Source organism: Phyllostomus discolor, chromosome 9 (genome assembly GCF_004126475.2).
Source record: "Phyllostomus discolor isolate MPI-MPIP mPhyDis1 chromosome 9, mPhyDis1.pri.v3, whole genome shotgun sequence".
NCBI lineage: Eukaryota > Metazoa > Chordata > Mammalia > Chiroptera > Phyllostomidae > Phyllostomus > Phyllostomus discolor.
The window spans coordinates 94,452,729-94,476,722 of record NC_040911.2 but is presented as its reverse complement, the minus strand read 5'-3'; the positions used below and the strand labels follow the sequence as shown (position 1 = coordinate 94,476,722).

The 23,994-nt window shown below is 43.3% G+C and overlaps 1 protein-coding gene across 2 annotated transcripts in view; it reads right to left on the bottom strand.

Annotated features, from left to right (window-relative positions):
* Positions 1 to 23,994, bottom strand: part of STK4 (serine/threonine kinase 4) — an 86,490-nt gene that overhangs the window by 49,317 nt on the left and 13,179 nt on the right. For both annotated transcript variants that reach the window (XM_028524061.1, XM_028524063.2), the window contains exons 4-9: positions 22,767 to 22,881; positions 19,846 to 20,010; positions 16,913 to 17,080; positions 15,219 to 15,356; positions 12,045 to 12,173; positions 11,266 to 11,452 (exon numbers count right to left, since the gene is read on the bottom strand). In XM_028524061.1, coding sequence (XP_028379862.1) covers positions 11,266 to 11,452; positions 12,045 to 12,173; positions 15,219 to 15,356; positions 16,913 to 17,080; positions 19,846 to 20,010; positions 22,767 to 22,881 — 902 coding nt within the window. The remainder of the gene's footprint in view (positions 1 to 11,265; positions 11,453 to 12,044; positions 12,174 to 15,218; positions 15,357 to 16,912; positions 17,081 to 19,845; positions 20,011 to 22,766; positions 22,882 to 23,994) is intronic.

Below are 23,994 nucleotides of genomic sequence, written 5' to 3'. Positions count from 1 at the left end.
GGCCACACATTAAAGACACAAACACTAACGAAAACTGATGAGCAAAAAAAGGTTTTAAGTAAATGTACCATTTTGTGTTGGGCCGCGTGCACAGCCATCCTGGCCTCACGTGGCCCTTGGGCGGTGGCTTGGACACCCCAGGGAGCAAGAGAGAAATACACTTCCCTAACTGGCTGAGACAGATTGATCTGCCTCTTAGGCATGAGAACCGAAGTGTATCTTCTGGGACTCACCTTCCTTTGCTCTCTGTTACTGTCACATACTGCCCTCTCTTGGCTCGCCTTTGCCAACAGACCTATGACGGAGCACATCATCGCCCCCCAAATGCAGGTCTGGGGCCTTTCCCCCAAGTCACACTGAGATCTGGAACTTGCGTGCCCTGACATGTGGTCTGGCAGGGTGCTCTGAATGAATTTTCAGGCACCAAGAGTCTGCGCTTTTTGGCTCATCCCAAAAGAATCAAGAATGTTAATGGTTTCCAAAGATAAAAGTGGGCCCAACATCTGGACACCATTAGAAAAACTGGGCACAAATTAGGACCCAGTCTCCACTCTGGCACGGTGGCCTTGGATTCTTCGTGCAACTGTGAGAAAAGTCTGAGAACCCAGAGGCCTGCTCTTCCACCCTCAGTCTCACCCAGGAGGGCGCTTTGGATAGGCATCCGGTGAGTCACAGCGACTATCTCTCAGGAATGGGAAAAATTCCGGGCGGTCAGTACATTCCACGGCATGAAGATAAGAGTTTGGAACTACAAAGGCAGGCTCCTGTGGATCCACAGGCTAGCCTTCTCTAAGATCCACCATCTTGTATTCTGAGCTGTTTCACAGATCCCCAGAACCTCTATCATCTCACTGACGAGGAATGTGAAACACACACACACACACACACACACACAATATCTCGCTTTCCCCCTCTCGCCTCAGCACGTTTTAAAAACATCACTGAAGCCAACAAGTGACCCGCCTTTGCATGGACCACTCCCGAGCCCGTGCTCAGACACAGACTGGCCTTCACAGAAGCCCCTGATCCCCAGAGTAAAAGCTACCAGCTAACTAGCAAGGGTTAACAGGAGTCAGGTTGCTGAAAAGGAGCCCTGGTTCAAGGAGATTTTAGGTCCAGTGAAAACGCCACTGCTAAGTATTTTCCATGGACTATTTCGTATCATCCTCACAGCCCTACAAAGGAGGGTCTTTCATGCCCCATTTTTCCCCGAGTAGAAAACTGGGGACTCAGAGAAAGGAAGGAACTGGCCCCGTCTGACTCAGTCTCGAAGACTCTGAGCCAAGTTTCGACCCAAATTACTGACTCCACAAATCACCATTCTTTCCTTCTTTCTCTTTCTCTTGCTCTCACCCCGAGATGGGATTCTAACAAAGCTGGAGTTTTAAGTTTTAGCTTCGGTCGGCGGCATACCTACACTATCTGGGGCTCTCATATAATGACGACTGTGAGTGGCAGGGATATATGACCACTTAATATCCTCTGATGACAGCTTTAAACGTCTGGGGGATCAGACGCCAGACAGTAGGCCTATTGTGGTAAGAGCAGTGTTAAAATACCTGCAGACCTTTATGTTCTGCTCACTGTCCTCGCACACGCTACCGTCCGAGGCCGAGGGAACGGGCAGACAGCACACAAGGGCGGCTGTGTTACAAGGGCCCCCTTCAGACGGCGGCCGGTGGAAAGACGCTAGGCCGGGAGTCAAGAATTTCCATCTCCCGCAGCTCCGACCCTAGTATCTGATGGACGGTGGTGAAATGAAAGCGCTCCAACTAGAGCCTGGACTTTGGTTTTCCACACAAGGACACTCACAGCAACAACAGGCGTCTTCATGGGACCTGGGGAGCCACCTGTCTGGGGAACCACCGCTGCAGGGCCTTCGTACCACGAGACGCCCTCCAGTGCCCCGCCTAAGGCTCGCTTCTGAGCCGCCGTAACCCAATGATGCCACGACGCTTTCAGATGCTGCTTCAAAGAGATTCATGCAGCAATGGCTCTGGAATAAACACTAGAAACGTACGAACGCAGTGCAAGTTTTAAAGGACACCGTCTACTCACTCCCCTTAGTTCACGGAAAGGCTGTGAGTCCGTGGAAACCACCTCTCGGTTCAGTCACCCCTCGGCCCCGCAGGCCCAGAGTCAGGAGGGGGACTGGCTGCCGGGGCATCTCTCTCTCGGGAATGCGGTCAGAACCAGAAGGCCGTGGCATCACACAGCCAACGAGCCCCGGGAGGGAGAATAGCGTGTACGATCTTTACTGGGTGGGGTGCACGTTATCTTAAGCGGCTGTCCTGGGGCCTGTAACTGCCAACCTGGGAACCCAGGCGCTTCGGGCTCTCTCAAGTGCTCCGAGACCTTTCTGTTATTGCTGCCTCTGCAAAAACCTTTTTTTTTTTTTTGGCTTTCAAATACACTTTATACATACAGTATTATTAAAGCATATGCTCTTTTACCAAAAGATATGCTTTAAGCTTGGACTCCTTCTATACTTGTACAAAACTAGAAGCTGTTGTTTTAGCTCCTAAATATCAATGTCCCGTTTGATAATGATCAATAAAACACAGGAGACATTCTTTTAAAACCATTACAAAACCCATATATAATTTAATATAAAACGCACTGGTGACAATACCTATAAAATTTCCTTATTTTCACAGCACTAATAGTATTCCGTGCCCAATGCTCTGAATGACATATAGAAACACTAATTAACACATTTCTAAACATGCTTGATTTTCTGAAGCACATATTTGTATCAATATTAATCAAAGAAATAATACCTGAATCCGTTAGTAAAAACCAACAACCTCAAGGTATCATTTTATTAGGAAACTCTTAAGTGAAACTCTTTCAATTTGCACACTATCCCAAATTGAGACATATTTCTAAAAAATGTCCCTCCATCCAACTGGCTAGCAAACTCATAAAACCCGTCTGTTCATCGTTACACAGTGGGTCTTGGTAACGTGGAACGCCAGGGCCAGAAACGGTATTCCTGACGTGCCGGACACAAGTGTCCCAAGAAAATACTGGGAGAAGATGCCACACAGACCGCATTCTCTAACTGCAATTCTGACACTGAAATGCGAAAGTAAGTGGTTTTTAAAAAGCACTGCTGAATAATTCATGGGTTAAAAAAGAAATATAAATATGTAAAAGAGCACAAAATCCCATAAGTTGGGAAAAAGATTTATAATGCACCACGTACAAAACTTTCAGGGTGCGGCTAAAACAGAACTTTGAGGAAAAATTACAATGTGAACTGAATGCATTAAGAGGAGAAATTAAACACTTAAGGGTTTGACTCAAAAAACAATAAAATTTAACACCAACTTTGGTTAAAAAATGAAATCTCTTACACTAGAAATAAGTAAGAGCTTCTTTACCAGATTATGGGCGGGTGTCTATACCAAATCCTGCTGCAAAGTCAGGCTTAATGGTAGGAACACTAGGAGAATTTTCTTTCAGGTGAGGAATGCCCACCATCACCTCTACTATTTAAAACCATAGTGGGAGGTCTTGGTAACACTGAAAAATATGTAAGTATAAAGATCAAAAGAAAAATCTCAGATTATAATTCACAAACAGTAAGACTGTCTTCATAAAAAAACAACTCCAGAAAACCCTGAATAAAACAATCCAAAATAAATCAATTTAACAAAGATCTGAAACGTTTTTGTGGATAAAATCACCAAGTTATCCAAGGATAGAAGAAATAAGCCAAACAGACGAAAAGATAAACCACGTTCAAGAGCAGAAAGGACTACCATCATAAAGATGGCAGATCTACCTAATTAATCTATGTACTCAATGCAACTCAGTCAAAATCCCCGTGCTATTTTGTGAAATTTGATACGCTGTTGCTAAAAATTATACGGAAGAATCATGACCTAAATTTCAAGCAGTACACGGTGGGAAAGGAGATTTGTTTTAGACGGACGGTCAGAGGGGGTCTGCGGAGAAAACAGAACCAATCACCTGCGTGGGAGGAGAGGAATCTTCCAGGTGGAGAAAATAAAGGTAGCTAACTATGGCTCACACTGTAAGCAAAAACACATTTCTGACATGTTAAATAAAGTCTTAGTGTGAAAAGTAAAGCTTTACAACTTAATAGAAAAAATCTATGAGACCATTTTTCAGACATCTGGGCAGCAAAAAATTTCTTACAGAAGGCAAGGGAAGCCAACTGTAAAAAAATTCAGATAAATGTGACTTCGTGAAAATGGAAGTTACTGTCAAAGAAAAGTGTGCAAAATTAAAAGTACAAGTCACAAGCTGAGAGGAAATATTTACAATGCATATAATGGCAAAAATAAAGAACTTCCACAAATCAATTTTAAAAGGGGGCGGGGGAAGCTATTTCCAAAGAAAACATTAGACTCTTGTGTAGGCCAACATGGAGAATCAGACGGAAACCAAAGAGGCCAGGCCACAAAAGCTATCAGCTGTTGTTAATAATATTTATTTTGATATGTAAAATAACTTTCCCCAAGTCAGTTCTGCACAAGAATCTGAAGTTTCATTTTTTAAATTTATTCGATTATGTGGTTAGGGTCGTTTTAGCTGATGACAGTTTCAAAACTAGATGCACGGTACCACGATGCAGAAAGAGCATATCAATTCTGGTTAAGAATTCTGAGAAATCTGGGAAGAGGGAGGGAAAGTTTAAACTATTCGGCAGGTTTTGGCTGACTTCGGTTTTATTTGAACTTGGCCAAGTGTGAGGTATCAAAACTCCTGCCTAAGTAAAATAAAGACATTGCCCTAGTGTTGCTGTGCTTACTTAAAATAGATTTAAAAGTAAATAATGGTCTTAATCTTGAATAAATCCCACCATAAAAGGGAGATTTGTGAACACAAATGGGAACACAATGTTAACTCATAACCTATGACAGAGCTCCCTCTGCTGGCCAGAGGAAATACAACGCTCCTACCACTGACAGAACCTCCCATGTCACTTTAGGAACAAGTCCTTCTGTTCTTGGGGGTTGAATAAAGTTCTCCTATAGCTCTTATCCAAAAAAAAAAAACCCACTTATATAAAGCAGAAGCCTTTCAACATCTCCAAACTGACATTTTATCCAGACATGTGTTTTCAAAGCAGTGTGGGCCATGGTTTAACTCCATGGTTCTTACAGGTGTTCTGGGGGTGTCTTATAAAGCAATCGAATCTCAGCCCACTCGAATCTCCCTCCAACTGCAATCTGACTCTTTACTGTAGACGCAGGTATCCACAACAGAAACACGCTCCCTCATGCAACAACATCACTGCCCTGTCAACAGAGGCAGGCCCCCTGTGAAAATCATCCACTCCTTGCTTCTGGAAATCCCGGGGAAACAGGTACGGCGGCCAGTTATTCGAATAACCGGCAAGGAGAGCTATGTCAGGTGGGCCAAAGCTCGCCCACGTGGGACCTGCACCACAAACACGAGCCCTGGTCCCGTCCCTCAACAACTTAATACGGGGGTCCCCCGCTGAGGGGCAGTATAATGCAGGGCGTGGCAACAGTAGGTTCACAGTTGCTTGTGTGAAAAGTAATACGATAATTCATACATAATAACACAAGAATAAATTCTGTATTTCACATACTCACAACTGTAAACCTACTTTTCCCCCACCCTGTAGAGAACTGAAGTTTTGATCAGTTAAAATTGGTGAAAATAAATAGCTTTCAACCAGTGCCTTCTTTGAACTTCTGTGAAATGTTTAATCCTTGAAAATTAAAATTATAACTGTTATCTTTTATAAAACTTATGACATACACCCCTGGCTGGCGTAGCTCAGTGGATTGAGCACGGGCTATAAACCAAAGCATTGCAGATTCGATTCCCAGTCAGGGCACATGCCTGGGTTGCAGGCCACGGCCCCCAGCAACCGCACATTGATGTTTCTCTCTTTCTCCCTCTCTCTCTCCCTCTCTCTCTCTCTCTCTCTTTCTCCTTCCCTTCCCTTCCCTCTCTAAAAATAAATAAATAAAATCTTTTAAAAAAAGCTTATGACATATACACCATTAAAGCCATTTGCATTAGTTTCGTAGAATGTAATTTTAGTTTACAATTTTAAAAAAACTTTAACATGAAAACAAAAAGATTCTTGCATTAATAACTTCTGTTTGGGAACTTCTCTGAATTTTTCGATACACGCTGACAACTGACTATATTTTACAGATTTTTAAAAAAATTTATTTGTCACCCTGGCTGGTATGGCTCAGTGGACTGAGCGGCAGCCTGCAAACCAAAGGGTCACTGGTTCGATACCCAGTCAGGGCACGTGCCTGGGTTGTAAGCCAGGTTCCCAGTGGGGGGCATGTGAGAAGCAACCATATATTGATGTTCCTCTCTCTTCTCCCTCCTGTCCCCTCTAACTAAAAATAAATAAACGAAATCTTTAAAAAATTCATTTGTCTTAGAAAAGTTAGGTATTTCATTTGTCTCTATCCTCACTTGTATTGAAAATTATTACATCAACGGTATCATACCACTATTAATGCACTGTTAAAAAAAAGAAAGGAGTTCACCCTTACTCCAACGAAGAACTCCTATTCTTGACTTTATGCCTGCATAGCTCCTATACTGCAGATACTCTGTTTTCTGATTATTTTCCACTTAGAAGCATATGCATTTCTCATGTTGCTCTATAGCCCTTTTTTGTATTTAGCACACTTAACAGTGTCTTTTAATCATTTCTCCATTGCTGGGCATTCTGGTTGTTTCTGGTTTCCCACTATTATGAATAACTCTGCAGGGACCATCTACATATAAAATGTTCCTTCTTTTTAGCACTCCCTGGGAAAATCTCCAGAAGTATTTGAAGAATTTCACGAATAGTATTAGTCGTGAGTTATATGGTTTTTATAAACATGTGGACTATTACAGCTATAAGGGACGAGGAAAATCCTTTAATAATTCTTTAACTTTATGACCCAGCCATTCTACTTCTGGGAATATATTCGGAGAAACCCGAAACACTGATTGGAAAGAATACATGCACCTGTGTTCACTGCAGCATCACTCACTACAGCCACCATCGGGAAGCAGCCCGTGTGCCTGTCAGCAGGTGAGCAGATAACACAGCTGTAGCACATTTACACACGCAAACACTGCTCGGCTATACAAGGAAGGAAATCCCACCTTTGGTGACAACACGCATGGACCCAGAGGGCATCATGCTAAGTGAAATAAGCCAGTCAGAGGAAGACAAATACTGTACGATTTCACTTATTGTGGAATCTGATGAACAAAATAAACATACACAGTAGGAACAGACTCACAGATACAAAAACAGACTGACAGCTGTCAGAGGGGCGGGGGTGGGGGCGGGGTGAAAAAGGTGAAGGGATTAAGCAAAAACAAAAACAAAAAACCTCATAGACACAGACACCAGTGTGGTGACTATCAGAGGGAAAGGGGGTGGGGGGAGGAAGGAGAGGGTAAAAGGGGATAAACGGTGACGGAAGGAGACCTGATTTTGGATGGTGAACACACAATACAATATACACACGATGGATTCTAGAATGTACACTTGAAACCTATATAATTTTATCAACCAATGTCACTCCCAATAAAGTCAATACAAAATTTTTTTAAATAATAATAATTCCTTAATGTTACTGATTAGGGCAGAGAGGCCCTACAAGGAAAGTGAATTATCCAATGCAACACAGACAGCATCTGAGTCAGACTTAGTCTAACAGTCTCCTTTAAATGCTTAAAAATCAATTCTGAAGAAATGATATGGTGCCTGAGGTTTGCTCTAAGTTATTTCAGCTTGTTTCTTTCCTTGCAGGGGGAGGGGGGACTGAAATACGATGGGCAGAGAGTTCATCATTTTTGAGACTGGGAGATAGGTCCATGGAGTCATGATATGATTCTGTGCTTTAGTTTTCTGTAATGAAAAGTTGAAATAACCCTGAAAACACGAAGGGGTGGAGATCTCAAAATAAGGGGTAAATCTATCAAACCTGCGACTCAAAAGCTGCATTGTAAGACCTGCGGCAGACTGTTTGTGAACTGAGTATATTTAATATCACTCAGCTGTGACTGCTGAGGTCTTTAAATGTTTCTTCATCATGACTATAATGAAAGACACATGTTTCTCATTAGGTATGCTAAAACGATCCAAGCTCAGATGCTGAACAAACAACCCACTGAATTAATTAGCACTTGAAATATGAAAATTACATTTGGAGCAAAATTAATTCTTTAAATTAAAAAAAGGCAGATTTTCCATGACACGTGGATGCCCACGTTTACGGATCAGGCTTGATATATTGGTGATTATAATCATCTGCATAATTAATTCAAACGAAGATATGGCACTCAGGAGCAAAAGACCAGAGGTCAGCAGCTTATTGTGGAAAAACAAACCTTCCCAGTAAATCACATGGGTGACTTTAAAAAAAGAAAAGAATTACTGCAAAACAAACCTTCCTAACAAATCACATGAACTACTTTAAAAAAAGAAAACAATTGAGTTCAAAGCATTCGCTTGGTAAGTTATGCAGCCCCAGGCACAGCTTACCTAGGGAGCTCCAGTCCTGAGTTAGGGGATGGAACGTGCCCTAAGAGCACAAGGAGATGCTAACGTCAAGAGACTAGCAGGGAGTGACAAATGTTGCTTCGTAAATATCTAGTTTGAAGGCCACAAAAAGCAGTGAGAGAAGGAAAGAAAAAAAGAATTCTTAAGGCAACACAGAGTTTGAAGTGCTAATTTACAGGATGCACTATGACACCAGCAGTGTTTTTGGTGGGATTTTTGTTTCCCAATAAATGCTAGAAAATAAATTTAAATATCTATAATCCTGTCAATCATAATAGCTACTTCTAATATTTGGTTTATTTCTCTCTAGCTCTTTTGTTGTTGTTTATTTATTTATTTATTTTTTAGAGCAAGGGGAAGAGAGGGAGAGAGGGAGAGAAACATCAATGTGTAGTTGCCTCTTATGTGCCCCCTCCTGGGGACCTGGCCTGCAACCTAGGCATGTGCCCTGGCTGGGAATCAAACCTGGGACCTTCTGGTTTGCAGACTGGTGCTCAATTCACTGAGCCACACCAGCCAGGACAGTCTTTTTTTCCTTTTGTAAATTTTGACAACTCCTTTTATCGCTCAACAATGTATCCTAAGTATTTTTCACCAAACAGGATTTTTACATAGTGCAGTATTCCATCCTATGGTCGTATCATAATTTATTTGACCAAACATCTCCACTAAATATTTAACATACCCCAGGTTTTTTTTGTTTGTTTTTTTATAATTTTAAGTAACATGTTTGAAAACAATTCTTGAATATAATTTGCTTATATCTTCAATTATTTTCTTGGACCGGATTCCTAGAAGTGGAATTTACTGGGTCAAAGGTCTGAACTCTTTAAACTCCTGATCAATACTGCATTCCACAAAGGTTACACAATGCACATCTCCATCAACTGTATTACTACTACTCCTTCCCCATCTTTGTGATCCTGATCGGATGGGATCGGAAGATCAGGGGCCAACCACCAATGGGGAGCCTCAGCCCCCCCAAACAAAACAAGAGTAAAACCTTTCCCCTTCAGAAACAAAGGGCTGATCACAAATACGAACACCTGAAAGGTGAGAACCAGCGCGCCCTGCCTGTCCCGGCCCCAGCAGACCAGCAGCGGTTCCCCTGAACTCGCCGGCCATTCTCGTCCCCCCAGGGATGTATGGACACACGGTTTCCCCTGCCGGAACATCTCCAACCCACCACTCACTCACCAGCCTGCCTGCCTTTTTCCTTCAGGGGTTTTCCAGTGACCCTCAGTCTAACTTAAACATTCTCCCACTCTGCTTCGACAACACCCCGCATTACCTCTAGTTTAGAACTCATTTCGTGCACGGGAGTATAACTAACGGTCTGTCCCTCACACTAGACAAGGAGTTCCTCCAGGGCGAGAACTGTGTCTTCACTCCCTGTGGTACTCTCAGCATCTACCGAAGTACCTGGGATACAATTCACACGGAAGAAAAACTTCTTAAGTGAATAATCATTGGCAAAGCAAAGCATCTAGGGCGGGGGTTAGAGAATGTTTTCTGTCTGTAAAGGACCACAGAGCAAAAATTTCTGGCTTTGGAAGCCACGTGGCCTCAGTCACAAATACTCAACTCTGCTTTGTAGCACAAAAGCAGTCATAGACAATATGTAAATGAATGGGCATGGCCATGTTCCAATGAAACTTGATTGTCTAAGCCAGGTGGCAGGCCAGGTTTGGGATGTGGATTACAGTTTGCCAATCCCTGGTTTAGAGGAAGAAACTTTAAATTTTAAAAAAGGAAGAAAAAAAGCCCTGGCTGGTGTGGCTCAGTGGATTGAGTGATAGCCTGAGAACCAAAGGGTCACCGGTTCAATTCCCAGTCAGGGCACATGCCAGGGCTGTGGGCCGGGTCACCTTGTAGGGGGTGTGAGAGAAGCAAGTACACATTGATGTTTCTCTCTTTCTCTCCCCCTCCGTCTAAAAATAAACAAATACAATCTTTAAAACAAAAAAAGGAAGAAAATAGATATTGATGAAAAGATCATAAGAGATTTAAACGTTTAAACCTGTGCAAAGTTTAGGCTGTACTTATACAACTCAATTATCATCACTCCGTACTCTCAAATTCCTTTTCTCTGTGACTTGGTGTGCAATGCAGAGCAAGGGGAAGAAGGGAAACAACTGAAGGAGGCAGGAGAGGGCGGCACCTGGACAAGAGCTGCACACAGGTGTTAGTTAGGCCTCAGCCACAGGCAAAAAAGGACCAGCAGGATGAGAAGTGGAGATGGGCTCAAACTGAAGGAATTTGATGGGACTTTTCCATCTGTGTAATCATTCTGAATACACTAAGTATTGGTAAACCTGGGGGAGACACACAGAACATTACGAAAACAGGCTAAAGATATGCAGCATCAACAGCTCAGAATTATGCATCAAAACAATGCATGTGCTTGCCTGCACCGATGCAGGAAAAGGAGGCAAAAATTACATCATGCAATGAAAGAACGGCCATTCAGGTTCAAAAGCAAGTCCCTTCTAATTGCTGATGCTTCTGGCCTGTGACTCCACGTGTCAGCCTTCCCCTCCCCAAAGCCGCAGCCCCCCCACCTCCCTCCAGCGTTCTGGCTGCTTTGCCTGCAGCAGCAGCAGCAGCAGCAGCAGCAGCAGCAGAAAAGGGCCCGGAGAGCCAGCCTGCGTGGACCGCGTGAACCTGTCTTCTCTGGAACGTGCACAGTTCGCCTGAGAAGTGAGTACCCTTCATCAGAGCCTTACTTTTCATCGTCCCCTCCTCTTCCTCATCCTTGGCGTTGATCACCATGGTGCCCAGCTGTGACGCCAGTGTGTCATCGTGCTCGATCATGGTACTGGCCCCATCGCTCATGGTGCTGGCCACTCGGACAGTGCCCATCTCGTCACCCGCTGCTCGGACCATCGTGCCAGAATCCAGTTCGTCCTCCTCCTGTAAAAGGACGAAATCTCAGACTGGGGCTGATTTGATCAGAAGCAAGTGTTCTGAATTGCTATTACTCATCTTGGGGCAAGTATTTCTGGATTTGACACTTATTCAGGTTCTAAGCCCACTTGGTAGAACTGAGAGCACTCTTACTCATCCAAAGAACATAAATTCACCCACGTGAGAGCAGCACATCTCACCCTAAAGGACCTTCTCCCTCTCCCCTTCTCAATGGAGCTTTGCAACACAGACCTAAGGAGCTGAGACGCACACCCTTAGACTCTCAGGGTTGTCAAGGAGTCTGGCAGTGTCAAATCTACATATTTAGTATGAACCCTAGACTCCCCCAAAAGGACACGGAAAACCAAGTCTCAGACCTAAGCATTCTCTTTCCCGAATAACAAGTTACATTGAATGAAAAATAAAAATTGCAAGTGTCTCAGGAAGCGTCATGGGAAGAGCAAGCGAGGATAGGACAGTCACGCAAGACGAGTCTCCGGCTCCAGGCTGATCCAACCTCCACGCGTCCGGCCTGGCTTGGCAACCGTGAAATAAGAAACGTTCGCGCCTGAGGCCCACGGCCAGGCCTGCCACTCACCGAGTTCTCCTCATCGTCCTGGTCCGCCTCCCGCTGCTGGGCTTCCTGGCGTTTCAGCTTCACGTCCATGGCCTCGTTAATCAAGTCCCGCAGTATCGGCACTCCTTTGGCGCTCTTCACAAACGGGTGCTGAAACAAGAAAGGGGGCGACGCCGGGACAGTGTATGGGCGACGGTGCCAAACAGTGCCTGGCACACTGCAGCTACTTGCTAATAGCTGTCGAGTCAGCCAATGAATTTCATCTTTCTCATTTGTCTCTGGACAACGGCTAAACCACACTCACTTTACCAGGGAGCAGATGCACATTCTGGCTTTGCCCGCCTTGTCCGGCCTGCCTGGCACTGCCTCCCCCTCTCTCTCTGCCAAATCTAGAGATTCTCAACAGGGTGCAGCCACCCCGGGGAGGAAGTTGTACAGTGTTGGGAGCTTGTAGTTACAATGTTGGGAGAACATGAACAGCACGGGAGGAGAGGTGGGGGTACTACACTTGGGCGCAACAATAAGCTCGAGCACATTCCGCACATCTTTTAACGTCTCAGAGCACACATACCCTCTGATAAATAATGCTGGAAACTTTTTCAAGAGATAAGCAAACGGTCTAGTAATCTGGGAGGTGAGTCTGGAGCAGGGGTTTAAAGGGAATAAATCATTGTTTAGAAATCACTGAATAATTTACTGACCCTGCTAATTCTTTCTGTTCAATGTGCTACAGCGTTTCCAACTATGTATTTAGGTAAAAATGAATTCAGTGTAAAGGTGAAGTTACTGCAGAAGTACCACAAACATTGTAACAGATGCAGGCTCAAATATTCAATCAGCAGAGATGCTTGAAACATAGGAATATTGCTGGGTTTCATTTATAAAAATTAAGTTTTTAAATATTGATACCATCTTACATTTTTGTTGTTTGTAGCACAATGTAAGAAATCTATGCTGTGAAAGTTACATATAGAAATTCTCTGTGGGGGGGGGGCGCGGTTGCTTGTTGCCTTCCAAACTCATTCTGATACTGCCCCCAGTGTTTCTCTTTGTAATCCATTCTCTGTTCCCCGCGACCTGCTGAAGGATGTGGTCCCCAGGTTCTTTGTGAATACTCTATGGATTGCAAGCATACCTCACCAGGTGGTGGGATCACAATGCAGCAGATCTCTTTTCCATGAGACTTTATCAACACCCCAGCCAGGCAGGAAAAGAATTTTGCCACTACACTTGGAAATAAGACCCAATTGTTCGCAAGAATATCATATTTCCTGTTCTCTCTGCTTGGAAAACCTATAAAATCATTTCCCTCCTTCATCATATACAAAAAGTCTGGGCTGCTATTACTTAGTATTAGTTTTATGCAAGCGCCCACCCTTCATATTCCCACCTTTTGTGTATGGAATGGTTTCTGTCCTCTTTACTGCTCTTAAATCTAAATCCCTTCATGATGACAGGTACAGGTCTCTACTTCATTACGTCTGTAAGTCGAGTAAAGTTGGAGCATTTCTATATTGACAAATACATTATTTCATTACAAATTAGTATCTTTACGTGTCTCTGTTGTACCACAGACATTATACTGATTCTTTGAAAATTATGGGCACTAATAGGTTTATCACCTATGAGTTTCATTCCAGAAGAGTACTGAGTGTTAAAAAATACATGCATATATATGACAAGGTCTGTCTGGAAAAAGTCCAGCCATTGTTAACATCTCAAGAATGGTTTGTGTGACAGCAATATAACCTGGCAGCCAAGGAGAGCGGATTGGGATGCGCATGTGTGAACACTGAGGACTTCACTGGACTAGTCAGTGGGGGTGGCAGACGCCGTAGAGTGAGCACGTGCACTGTGTGGCCATCGCATTGAGATTGACTGAGCAAGTAGAACAACGAATCTGCATCAAATTTTGTGTTAAGCTTGAACATTCCTCCTCGGAATCTACACATATGATTCAGAAGGCCACAGCTATGGGCAAATGGTGACTAGCAACTGCATCATGACAACGTGCCCAATTCATGTACCACGTCTCATGCAGTTTTCCTGTGAAACATCAAATCACCCAGGTGACTCAGCCCCCTGTAGCCCAGATTTGGTGCCCTCTGACTTCTGGCCTTTCCCAAAACTAAAATCACCTTTGAAAGGGAAGAGGTTTCAGACTGCTGAAGAGATTCAGGAAAATACAGCGGGGCAACTGATGGAGACTGGGAGAACTGTGTGAGACTAGGGGAACTGGTCCCAAGGTGCCTACTTTGAAGGGGACCGAGGTGTCACTATCCTATGTACAATGTTTTCTGTAGCTTGTATCTTCTTCAATAAATGTCTCTATTTTTCATATTACATGGCTGGATACCTTCTGGACAGACCTCATATATGTGGGGTCCAATATGGTTGAAAACCATTGGCCTAGCTCAATAATAACAGGGAATATTTGTCAAATCCATATCACACTGTCTTTAATACATGTAAATTATTATTCAAAGTTATACATCACTTAACATTCATAACATGTGAGACACTTTATCTCCATTTTATAAATAAAAGAACTAACATAACACAGAAATTATATTACTTGCCTAAGGTCATGAAGCTACTAAATAGGGAGCCCGGATTCGAACCTGGGCAGTCTGAACTCCAGAACCCAAGCTCCTAACCACTAAGCATGCTGCCTGCCAAATGCCACCCATCCTTCAAGGTCCAGGCAACCTCCTGCAGGAAAGCACTCCTAGTGTCTCCAATCCAAAGCACCTCCTTCCAGCCAGAGCTATACCACCACCTACCATCCATCTTTGCCAGAACCGGGTAGATCTGACGGCACTCCTGCCTTGGAATGAAAAAGACCTAGGTTCTAATCTCAGCGCCGCTGTTTACCTGCTGAGTGTCTACCAGAGAGCTAACCTGTGTAAGCTTCCACGTCTCACCTATGACAATGAAGTGATCCCACCCCTCCCAGGGTCTGTGTCATCATTTAGTGACTGAACACATGAAAAGCACGCAGCACCCAGCAGGCGCTCACAAACTGTCAGCCCCCATCTCTAACCCGAGAGAGCCCTCTATTTTCCAGTCACATTGTCTCCTTCAGTGATTTAACACTCTTTTCTGTGTCTTTCCTACTTAGATCCAAGGCTCCGGAGAGGCAGTAAGGTTCGCGCTTCTTTACCGTGTCTGGCAGGTGGGTTAGCGGGCTCTCACCTGCAGGAGCTGCGTGGCCGTGGCCCTCTGCTCGGGGCTCTTCACGAGACACTGCTTCACGAAGTCCATGAAGCCATCTGACCACAGCTCCGGCTTTCGGAATGTGGGAGGAGGGTTGGTGGGAATCATGAAGATCGCCTGGTGAAAACAAACAAACAAAAAAAGGTTTGGTAAAATAAAAGTGATGCTCCAATAAACATGGAACTAGAAACACATTTGAAGTTCGATAATATAATTTTTCTCTTATCCGCTGAAGAGCCCACCCAAATTCCAACAAAAGTCTACGTCTTCAAAGCAAGATGTACGACTCTCCCTCCCTCCCCTCCCTTCCCTCTCCTTCTCCCACGTATGTGTTCTGTCCCCCAAGCGTCACAAAACCCACCAAGCTTTTTCAATTTTTGTTAACCACGGGACACTGCCTTTCAAAGTGAAAAGATAAGAGCTAAGAGCACCCATACCCTGAAGATAAAACTCAGCCCCAGAGTTGTTACATTTCCCTCCCCCCAGAGGCTACCACCACCCCTGGATGTAGGCAGTGGCTCCAAGGAGACCATGAACCCAGAAGTCCCCAAAGTTACAAGCAATTCATTAACTTCCAAGCAAACCAATTCAACATACTTGAGAAAATAAAAATGGCCTACTGCACTGCAATTAGTTAAAAACATAAAATAAAACTATTACATATTGAGTTTTCAGTAAAAGAGCCACAATTTCAAAAAAAAGCTATTTGCAATTAAGCTATATTCAGCTTAAATTACAGTCTTTCAATCTAAAAATATAACCAGTAAATCATCCCACTTTCCCCACTTCTGCCCCCACCCACCCCAGCCACAAAGAGAGGAGCTTACCTTTAGGTCCATGAATACTTTTTAAATAAACTGTTCAGCCTTTCAATATGACAAGTAATTAACCAGCAAAGGGAAGGAGCTGGGTTGGGAGGTAGGGAAACTACAAAGCCCCTGAGGAAGGGTTGACAGTGAGGGGTCAAGGGTGAGGGGTCCTGGGGGTGGGTAAGGCCTAGAAACCCCTTATGGCGTTTCAGTGGCGAGTGTACTACGGGCCCCTAACACTCCAGAGGCAGGCGGAGGTGCGAGAGTACAGAACCTCCAGCTGAAGAGGGTCTGGGGAGCTGCCAACCAGAACTTGCATATTTAAATACCTGTATGGGCCAGGCCGGAAAAGGACAACACATGAACCAGCCTGGGTGTTAGCGACATGAGTTCAAAAGAGCAGTCTGTTTTCCTCTTAATACTACTATAAGTCAAACACTAGAGAAAACACCACAGTGACAACCGATACTCAGCGAACGGAACTGCGGAGGCTGATCAGGAGGGAAGCCCGTGCCCTGTGTAAAGGAGGAGACCGCTGCTCGGCTCCAGTGGATACTTATGTTAAAACGTGAGCACGCAAACTGGAAAAACAGACACTGCACAGGTCACACCAAGCTTTCTGTGGCCCACGGCCTGCCTAGGGCTGGCGGTACACAGCTTCCAGAATGGAGAGGGGCAACTCTCACCTGAACTAATTAGAGGCTACAGCTGGCAGAAGTGTCTCAGCTGGAGTCTAGACCGACACTTAGCCATGATATACAATTAATTCATTTATCACTTGGCACCTAACCAAGTACATCATGTAACTAACTGTCTAACGATGACAGTAACTAACCAGCCCACGTTTCCCATCCATGTCCTTACCCTCATCGGGTGGATGTCGGCGTAGGGGGGCTTGCCTTCAGCCATTTCTATGGCAGTGATCCCCAGCGACCAGATGTCTGCCACGCAGTTGTACCCGATCTCCTGAATCACTTCGGGGGCCATCCAGAACGGTGTCCCTATGACCGTGTTCCGCTTGGCCATGGTGTCCTGAAACAGGAAGGACAGAGATGAACACTGAGCATTGAAACTGTTAAGAAAGCCCTGGCTGGAGTAGCTCAGTGGATTGAGTGCGGGCTGCGAACCAAAGTGTCGCAGGTTCGATTCCCAGCCAGACTACATGCCTGGGTTGCAGGCCATGACCCCCAGCAACCACACACTGATGTTTCTCTCTCTCTCTCTCTTTCTCCCTCCCTTCCCTCTCTAAAAATAAATAAATAAAATCTTAAAAAAAAAGAAAAAAAAACTGTGAAGAAAAAGAGGCTTTCCCAACAATAAGACATGTCTTCTACTTAAAATACATATCAAAATCATACTCCAGGAATGACCAAGTAAGTCACAAAAGAAATTCAAATGACCTGGAGACATAAAAGAATCTCACATAAAAAAATAATAATCAATCAATCAAACATTAAAATAAGATGGACAGAAATTAAAGAGATTACTAACAACTAGTGTTGACGATACACCAGTATTACACTGTTACTCAGTTATAAACCGGTACAACTTTTAGTGGCCGATTTGGCACAATTTATTAAATTTAAATGTCCATATCCTCCGACCCAAATTTATTTCTATACCTGTACGTTATGTGTAGGCACCCCAAGATACACAGAGGGGGCAAAGGGTGTTTACAGTTGGGAGTATGTGAAACCCAGAGTTTATTCCTGTATTATTGTTCACTGTTAGATGATCTTTTGTCCGAACAACTGCACAGCCGCTCTGGCCCCACTCTGCATGCGCAAGTTTTGCAGACATAGTTGTAATGGGTGGGGAGAGGGAAGAAAAAGGAAATAACCTGAAGGACCATCTAAAGTTAAAAACAACAAATACCCATAAAATGAAATGCCACATTAAAAAAAAAGAGATAAATACATTTTTCTGGCATGGAAAAATCGTACAAGGTATATTGTGAAGCAAAAAAATTAGGCCATGAAATTATATATAATATAACCTGTTTTTGTAGAAGAAAAGTAGTAGAACAACAACCAATAATAATAAATATTGTTGTTATATGGATAGCAAAAAAACAACAAAAGCTCAAAAAAAAAAAAGCTCAAATAACATACACCAAACTACTGCCCTGGCTGGTGTGGCTCAGTGGACTGAGTGCTGGCCTGTAACCCAAAGGGTCGCCAGTTGAGTGCCTGTCAGGACACATGCCTGGTTGTGGGCCAGGTCCCCAGTAGGGGGCGTGCAACAGGCAACTACACACGGATGTTTCTCTCCCTCTCTACTTCCCTTCCCCTCTGTCTAAAAATAAAAAATAAAGTCTTAAAAAAAAATACATCAAACTATTAACAATTATAGGCAGAAGTTAGAATCACTAAAGACTTCTTTCCATCCCATATCCTTCTATAACACTCTATGGTTTACATGAGCATGTCTTACATGTGCAAATGGGAAATTTTAAAAAAGAAAATTATATATGCATATATGTAAATGCACATATATGTACATGTATAATTTAAAATATATATTTTATACAGTACATACATACATTTTTATGTAATATGCGCGCGCACACACACATACACACACACACAAAGTCCTAGTTTAGGGAGTCAAGAGGAATAAACAGATAAAGTACACAGGAGCAAATGACCACCTGCATGCTTCCCCAGAGCGGCAAACCCTAATGAAAGACAGCCTTCCTAGAATTCCTGTATTTTGGGAAAAGAAGGATTTTAAACAACTAAATATGCAAAAGAACTTCCTGTCATCTTCACCCATCTTCCTTCGGAAGCGCCCGTGGCTCACAGTAGGTTCTGTGAGTCAGGAGCGAAGGACAGGTGATACTGTTAAATCGATCTCCCTGTGGCGGTCCTGTGTAAAAAAGTTAACACAGGAACTATCTTACTGCTTAGTCATTTCCTTTGCTCTGAAACTCGAAATCTGCAGGGGGATTTTCAAACGGGGGCAGTCAACGTTGTTCTCAAGGATTATAACTAGAAATGGGCACTTGGATAACTAGAAATTCTTTGAAAATTAAAAGTGATGAGTAGATACTAAACCGACTAGGTCAACGGAAAATACTAAGTCCAGAAACAGACTAACATGTTCCAGGCAGACTTCAAATTTAAAAAATAATGCCAGCTCTAAAAAAGCAAACAGACAAAACGTATCTATATAATCTACCACCCCAGAAAACTGTTGGAGCTATAACTTTGTTGCAACTGTTAGTATACACCTCTCCAGGCTGTTTTTATTTTTTCTACATGTATTTCATATACACTTACATATTGTACAAAATCAGATAATTAATGCTGGACTTCCTGTTTTGAAAACTTTTCGTTGCTACGCACCGGTGAGGCAGCAGGCGCACCAAGAGGCTGCATCCTGGCACCACGGGAGGATGGTGTTTTCAGTGACTGCCAACAGCTACCCACACGTTCAATGAGAAGACGCTACGTCTTATTCAAGGAAAGCAGTTTGGATTTAATTGTTCTTCCTTTTAGAAATATAACCATGGAACCCAATATAATTTAAACTTCTACTCTATCATTTCTTCTTTTAGAGTTTATTTTTTTTATCAAAGTTAACCAAACTTAAACTAGGGGACCTGAACCCTAGGAAAGAATCTAAAATAACCTACTAGCTCTTTGGTAAGCTATTGGTTATCTTCTATGATTTTTCTCTTTTTTTCCACTAATAAAATTACATCAAATGTTATATTTTAAAAACAAATAAATAAGATGAATTCCTTCTCAGGACACAGCTGAAAGCTACCAGTACAAGGTTACACTCGTACTTACCGTTAGTTGCCCAGCTACCCCAAAATCTGCAAGTTTTGCATGTCCTTCTGTATTTAGCAAAATATTTCCAGCCTTGATATCTCGGTGTATTTTTCTCATAAAATGAAGGTATTCCAGTCCCTTAAGCGTTGATTGTAATATCGTAGCTATTTCATCTTCTGTTAACTGAAAAGAAAAAAAAAGAATGAGAAATCAAAATTCTATCAGTGCACATCAGCATATTTGAAAGAGGAAAAAAGCCCTGGCTGGCGCAGCTCAGTGGATTGAGCGCGGGCTGCGAACCAAAGTGTCGCAGGTTCGATTCCCAGTCAGGGCACATGCCTGGGTTGCAGGCCATGACCCCCAGCAACCACACATTGATGTTTCTCTCTCTATCTCCCTCCTCTCCCTCTCTAAAAATAAATAAAAATAAAATCTTTAAAAAAGAGGAAAAAAGAAGTCGACCCAAACTCCCTTCCCAGAATATAAACACAAGATCTCATTCAACCTGTAAGTGGCATCTGACAACTTGTAATAGCATCACTCCACAGACCACTCCCAAAGTTACGTCCCTGGCCCAGATCTCTCCCCAAACACGACACTCAGGTATCTGCCTACGCAACGTCTCCAATGAATACCTAACAAGTATCAAAAGCACCGCATGTCCAACTCAAATTCTTTATTTCTGCCACCACCCTACCCTTTTCTGACCACACACCCACCCACCCTAGTCTATTCTTCCCTGTCCCCTCTTTCTCAGTAAAAGGCGATTTCATTGTTCCAGTTGCTCTGGCCAAAAATCTTGAGGTCATCCTTGGTTTTTCTGTGTCTTCAAAATATATCTAAATACATCCTCTGCAATCACCCTGGTCCAAGCTACCATCATGTCCTGCCTGAACTAGTCTAACGATTTCCTAACTGGTCTCGTTGCTTCTGCCCTTGACCTTCTACAATGTACTTCCCTCACGGAAGCCATAACAAACCTTTTAGAATGTAAGCCAGCTCTGCTCAAAACCCCTATGGCTTCCTAGGGCACCCCAAGTTAAATGGCAGTCTAGTCCTCACCAAGGTCTCCCACAGCCTGGCCCCCAGCCACCGGCACCCTCCACCACTTCCCGCCTTGCTCGTTCCGTCTCAGCTCTGCAGGCTTCCTCGATGTTCCTTGAACACTCCAAGCACACTTCCACGTTTGCGCCTTTTCACCTGCTGTTCTTTCTCCCTACGGTGCTCTCCGCCCTGATCTCTGTGTGACTTGCTCCCTTACTTCACTGTTTCTGTCCAAATGTCACCTCATCAGAAAATCAGCGGCCCTCCCTGGCTCCCTCCACTCCTACGTCATTCTCTCTCCTTTACCTAATTGGTCAAAGCAGCATCACCACCATCTGACTTATTACACATTACGTGCATACCCATTTATGGGATGTCTTCCCTACTGGAAACATACGCCACATTTACAAATGTCTTTCATCTGCTTACTACTGAATCCCTAGCACCAAGAAAGCCAGCTGACACGAAGCAGGGTCCTGAAAAAATACCTGCTGAATGACGAGGAACACATAGAAGAACGCCGGAGACAGACACGGAATACCCGATCAGTCCCAGCCCTAAACACACTCGATCCACAGGTTCTCGCTCAGCTGCCCTCATGACTGACAACTCACGTTCGGGAGGGAGGGCACTGTGGCGCCAAATACGTGCAATTTGGAAGCAGAAAGGCCCAGCTTTCGCTCCGGGCTCTCCTTTCCAGCCGTGTGACTTAACCCAGTTACCCAACTTCTCTTGGTCTCAGTTTCTCAAACTACAGGATAAAAGTATCTCCCGTCTTCAAGAGTGCCATGCAAGTGAAAGGATACAAGGCATGTGAGAATGCACACGGTTTAAGAACTACTACACCGTCAACCAATCAACAAATTTTTAAGAAGCATGTATTATGAACCGGGTACTATGCTTAAAAACAGCTAACAATTATGAAGCCTTTAATCTACACTAGGCCGTATTTCTGTAATACTTTTCTCCTTTAATGTTTCTCCTTTAATCCTTATAATAATCAAATGAGGTACATGTATATAATTACCATGACCATTTTATAGATGATGAAGCTGAAGCCCAAATTAAGCAATCTGTGCCAAAGGTTACAGAGCTAATAAACGACAGAGCTTTCACTGAAGTCCCAGCAGACACTAGCGGCAGGGCACCGAACAAGAGTTTGGGGTCCCTTCTGTGACCAGAGGGGACAAAGCTCGCCACTTGTTTCCTGGCTCTTTATTATAAACAGCGGGGCCCAAAGAAACCTATGTGAGCCACAAGTGACAGCTTTTAATTTTGTAGTACCCACTCTTGAAAAAGAAAAAAATAACAAGCAAAATTAATTTTGATAATATATTTTACTTAATCATATTTATCCAAAGTATTATCATTTCAAAATAAGTTCAATATGAAATTATTTAATATTTTTTACATTCTTTTTTTTAAATAATTCTTCAAAATCTGGTGTTTTAAACTTATGGCATATCTCAGTTCAGACAAGCCGTATTTCAAGTCCTCAATAACTGTACGTGGCTAGGGACGGCCATGCACTCCCCATACAGCAAATAATCTTTCACAGAAAGGGCTCTCTGATTGACAGGCTATAGAGAAAGTGAATCTGTGAACACTGGGAGTGGGAGAAGAAAGCTCAATCCAAATTTAAACATTTAAATTTCCTGCTTAACCAAGACTGGATAGTCCTTTTTTTCCCAATACAAGAGAAGGAAAGCATGTACATATCACAGGGCTGGGGTGTCAAAACTGCCACATTTAAGAGACATCAAAGAGCACACGTGGTGGGGGGGACCATGGAAAGGGGAAAGCTGACGGCAGGAGAGCATGCACCAGCACAGGCTGAGGACAGAGGGTGGCATAAGAGACTGGCAAGGCGGCATCGCTCTAGAAGGTAAACTTACTGTCTTATTTCGTAATCGAATGATGTCAGACACAGAACCGGCCCCACAGTACTCCATCACAATCCACAAGTCTGTGTTCTTAAAATAGCTGCCATAGTATTTGACCACATGTGGGCTAGAGAGACAGAGAGACAATACAAATTAGTGGGAAAGCCTTCACACACCTCTATTAATTCGTGCTGTTAAATATCTGAAGATGTCTTTGCTCAAAAGATCACGTAGTCATATTTAGGGTTAAGATGGACACCCTCCTGATAAGAATGTAAACTAGTATAATTTTTCTGGAGAGCAGTATATTTAAAAAGTGGGAAAAAATGTATGGGTGCTTTAACCTAGCATTTCTAAGTGCACAATTCATCCTAAAAAAGTATAGATATTCAGTACATTTACACAATGGAATTCTATGCAGCAGAAAGAAAGAAGGAGCTCCTACCCTTTGCAACAGCGTGGATGGGGCTGGAAAGCATTATGCTAAGCGAAACAAGCCAGGCAGTGAAAGAGAAATACCATATGATCTCACCTTTAACAGGAACCTAAACAACAAAACAAAGAAACAAGCAAAATATAACCAAAGACACTGAAATAGGGGACAGACTGACAGTGACCAGAAGGGAGAGAAGAGGGAATTTCAGGGGGGAATGGGTAGGGTTTACAGGAACAAATTTGGAGGACACATGGACAAAAACTAGGGGTGGGGGGTAATGGAGGGAAAGAGGGGAGGGTTGGGTGGGTGGGCTGGAATGGGAGTAAGTGGGAGAAAACTGTGCTTGAACAATGATTAAAATAAAATTTAAAAAAGTATAGATATTCAAAAAAGAAATGATCACTATCATAGTAGCTTTTATAAAAATGAAAATTTAGATGCCATCTAAATGTCCAACATTAGGGCCCTGTCCAGGGTGGCTCAGTGGATTGAGCATCGTCGTCCTCCAAACTGAAAAATCTGGCTGGTCGCTGGTTCGATTCCCTGTCAGGGCACATGCCTGGGTTGTGGGCTAGGTCCCCAGTTGGGTTGTGTGAGAGGCAACCGATGGACGTTTCCCTCTCTTCCTCCCTCACTTTCCCTCTCCATAAAAAAGTAAATAAAATATTTAAATGTCTGACATCAGGAAGTTTAGGTAAAAAATAATGACCTATCTATATGATGAAATAACCATGAATCCACAGAAAATGTTACCAAATACTGATAGCAGGAGAACACATCCTATTCATACATACACATGAAATG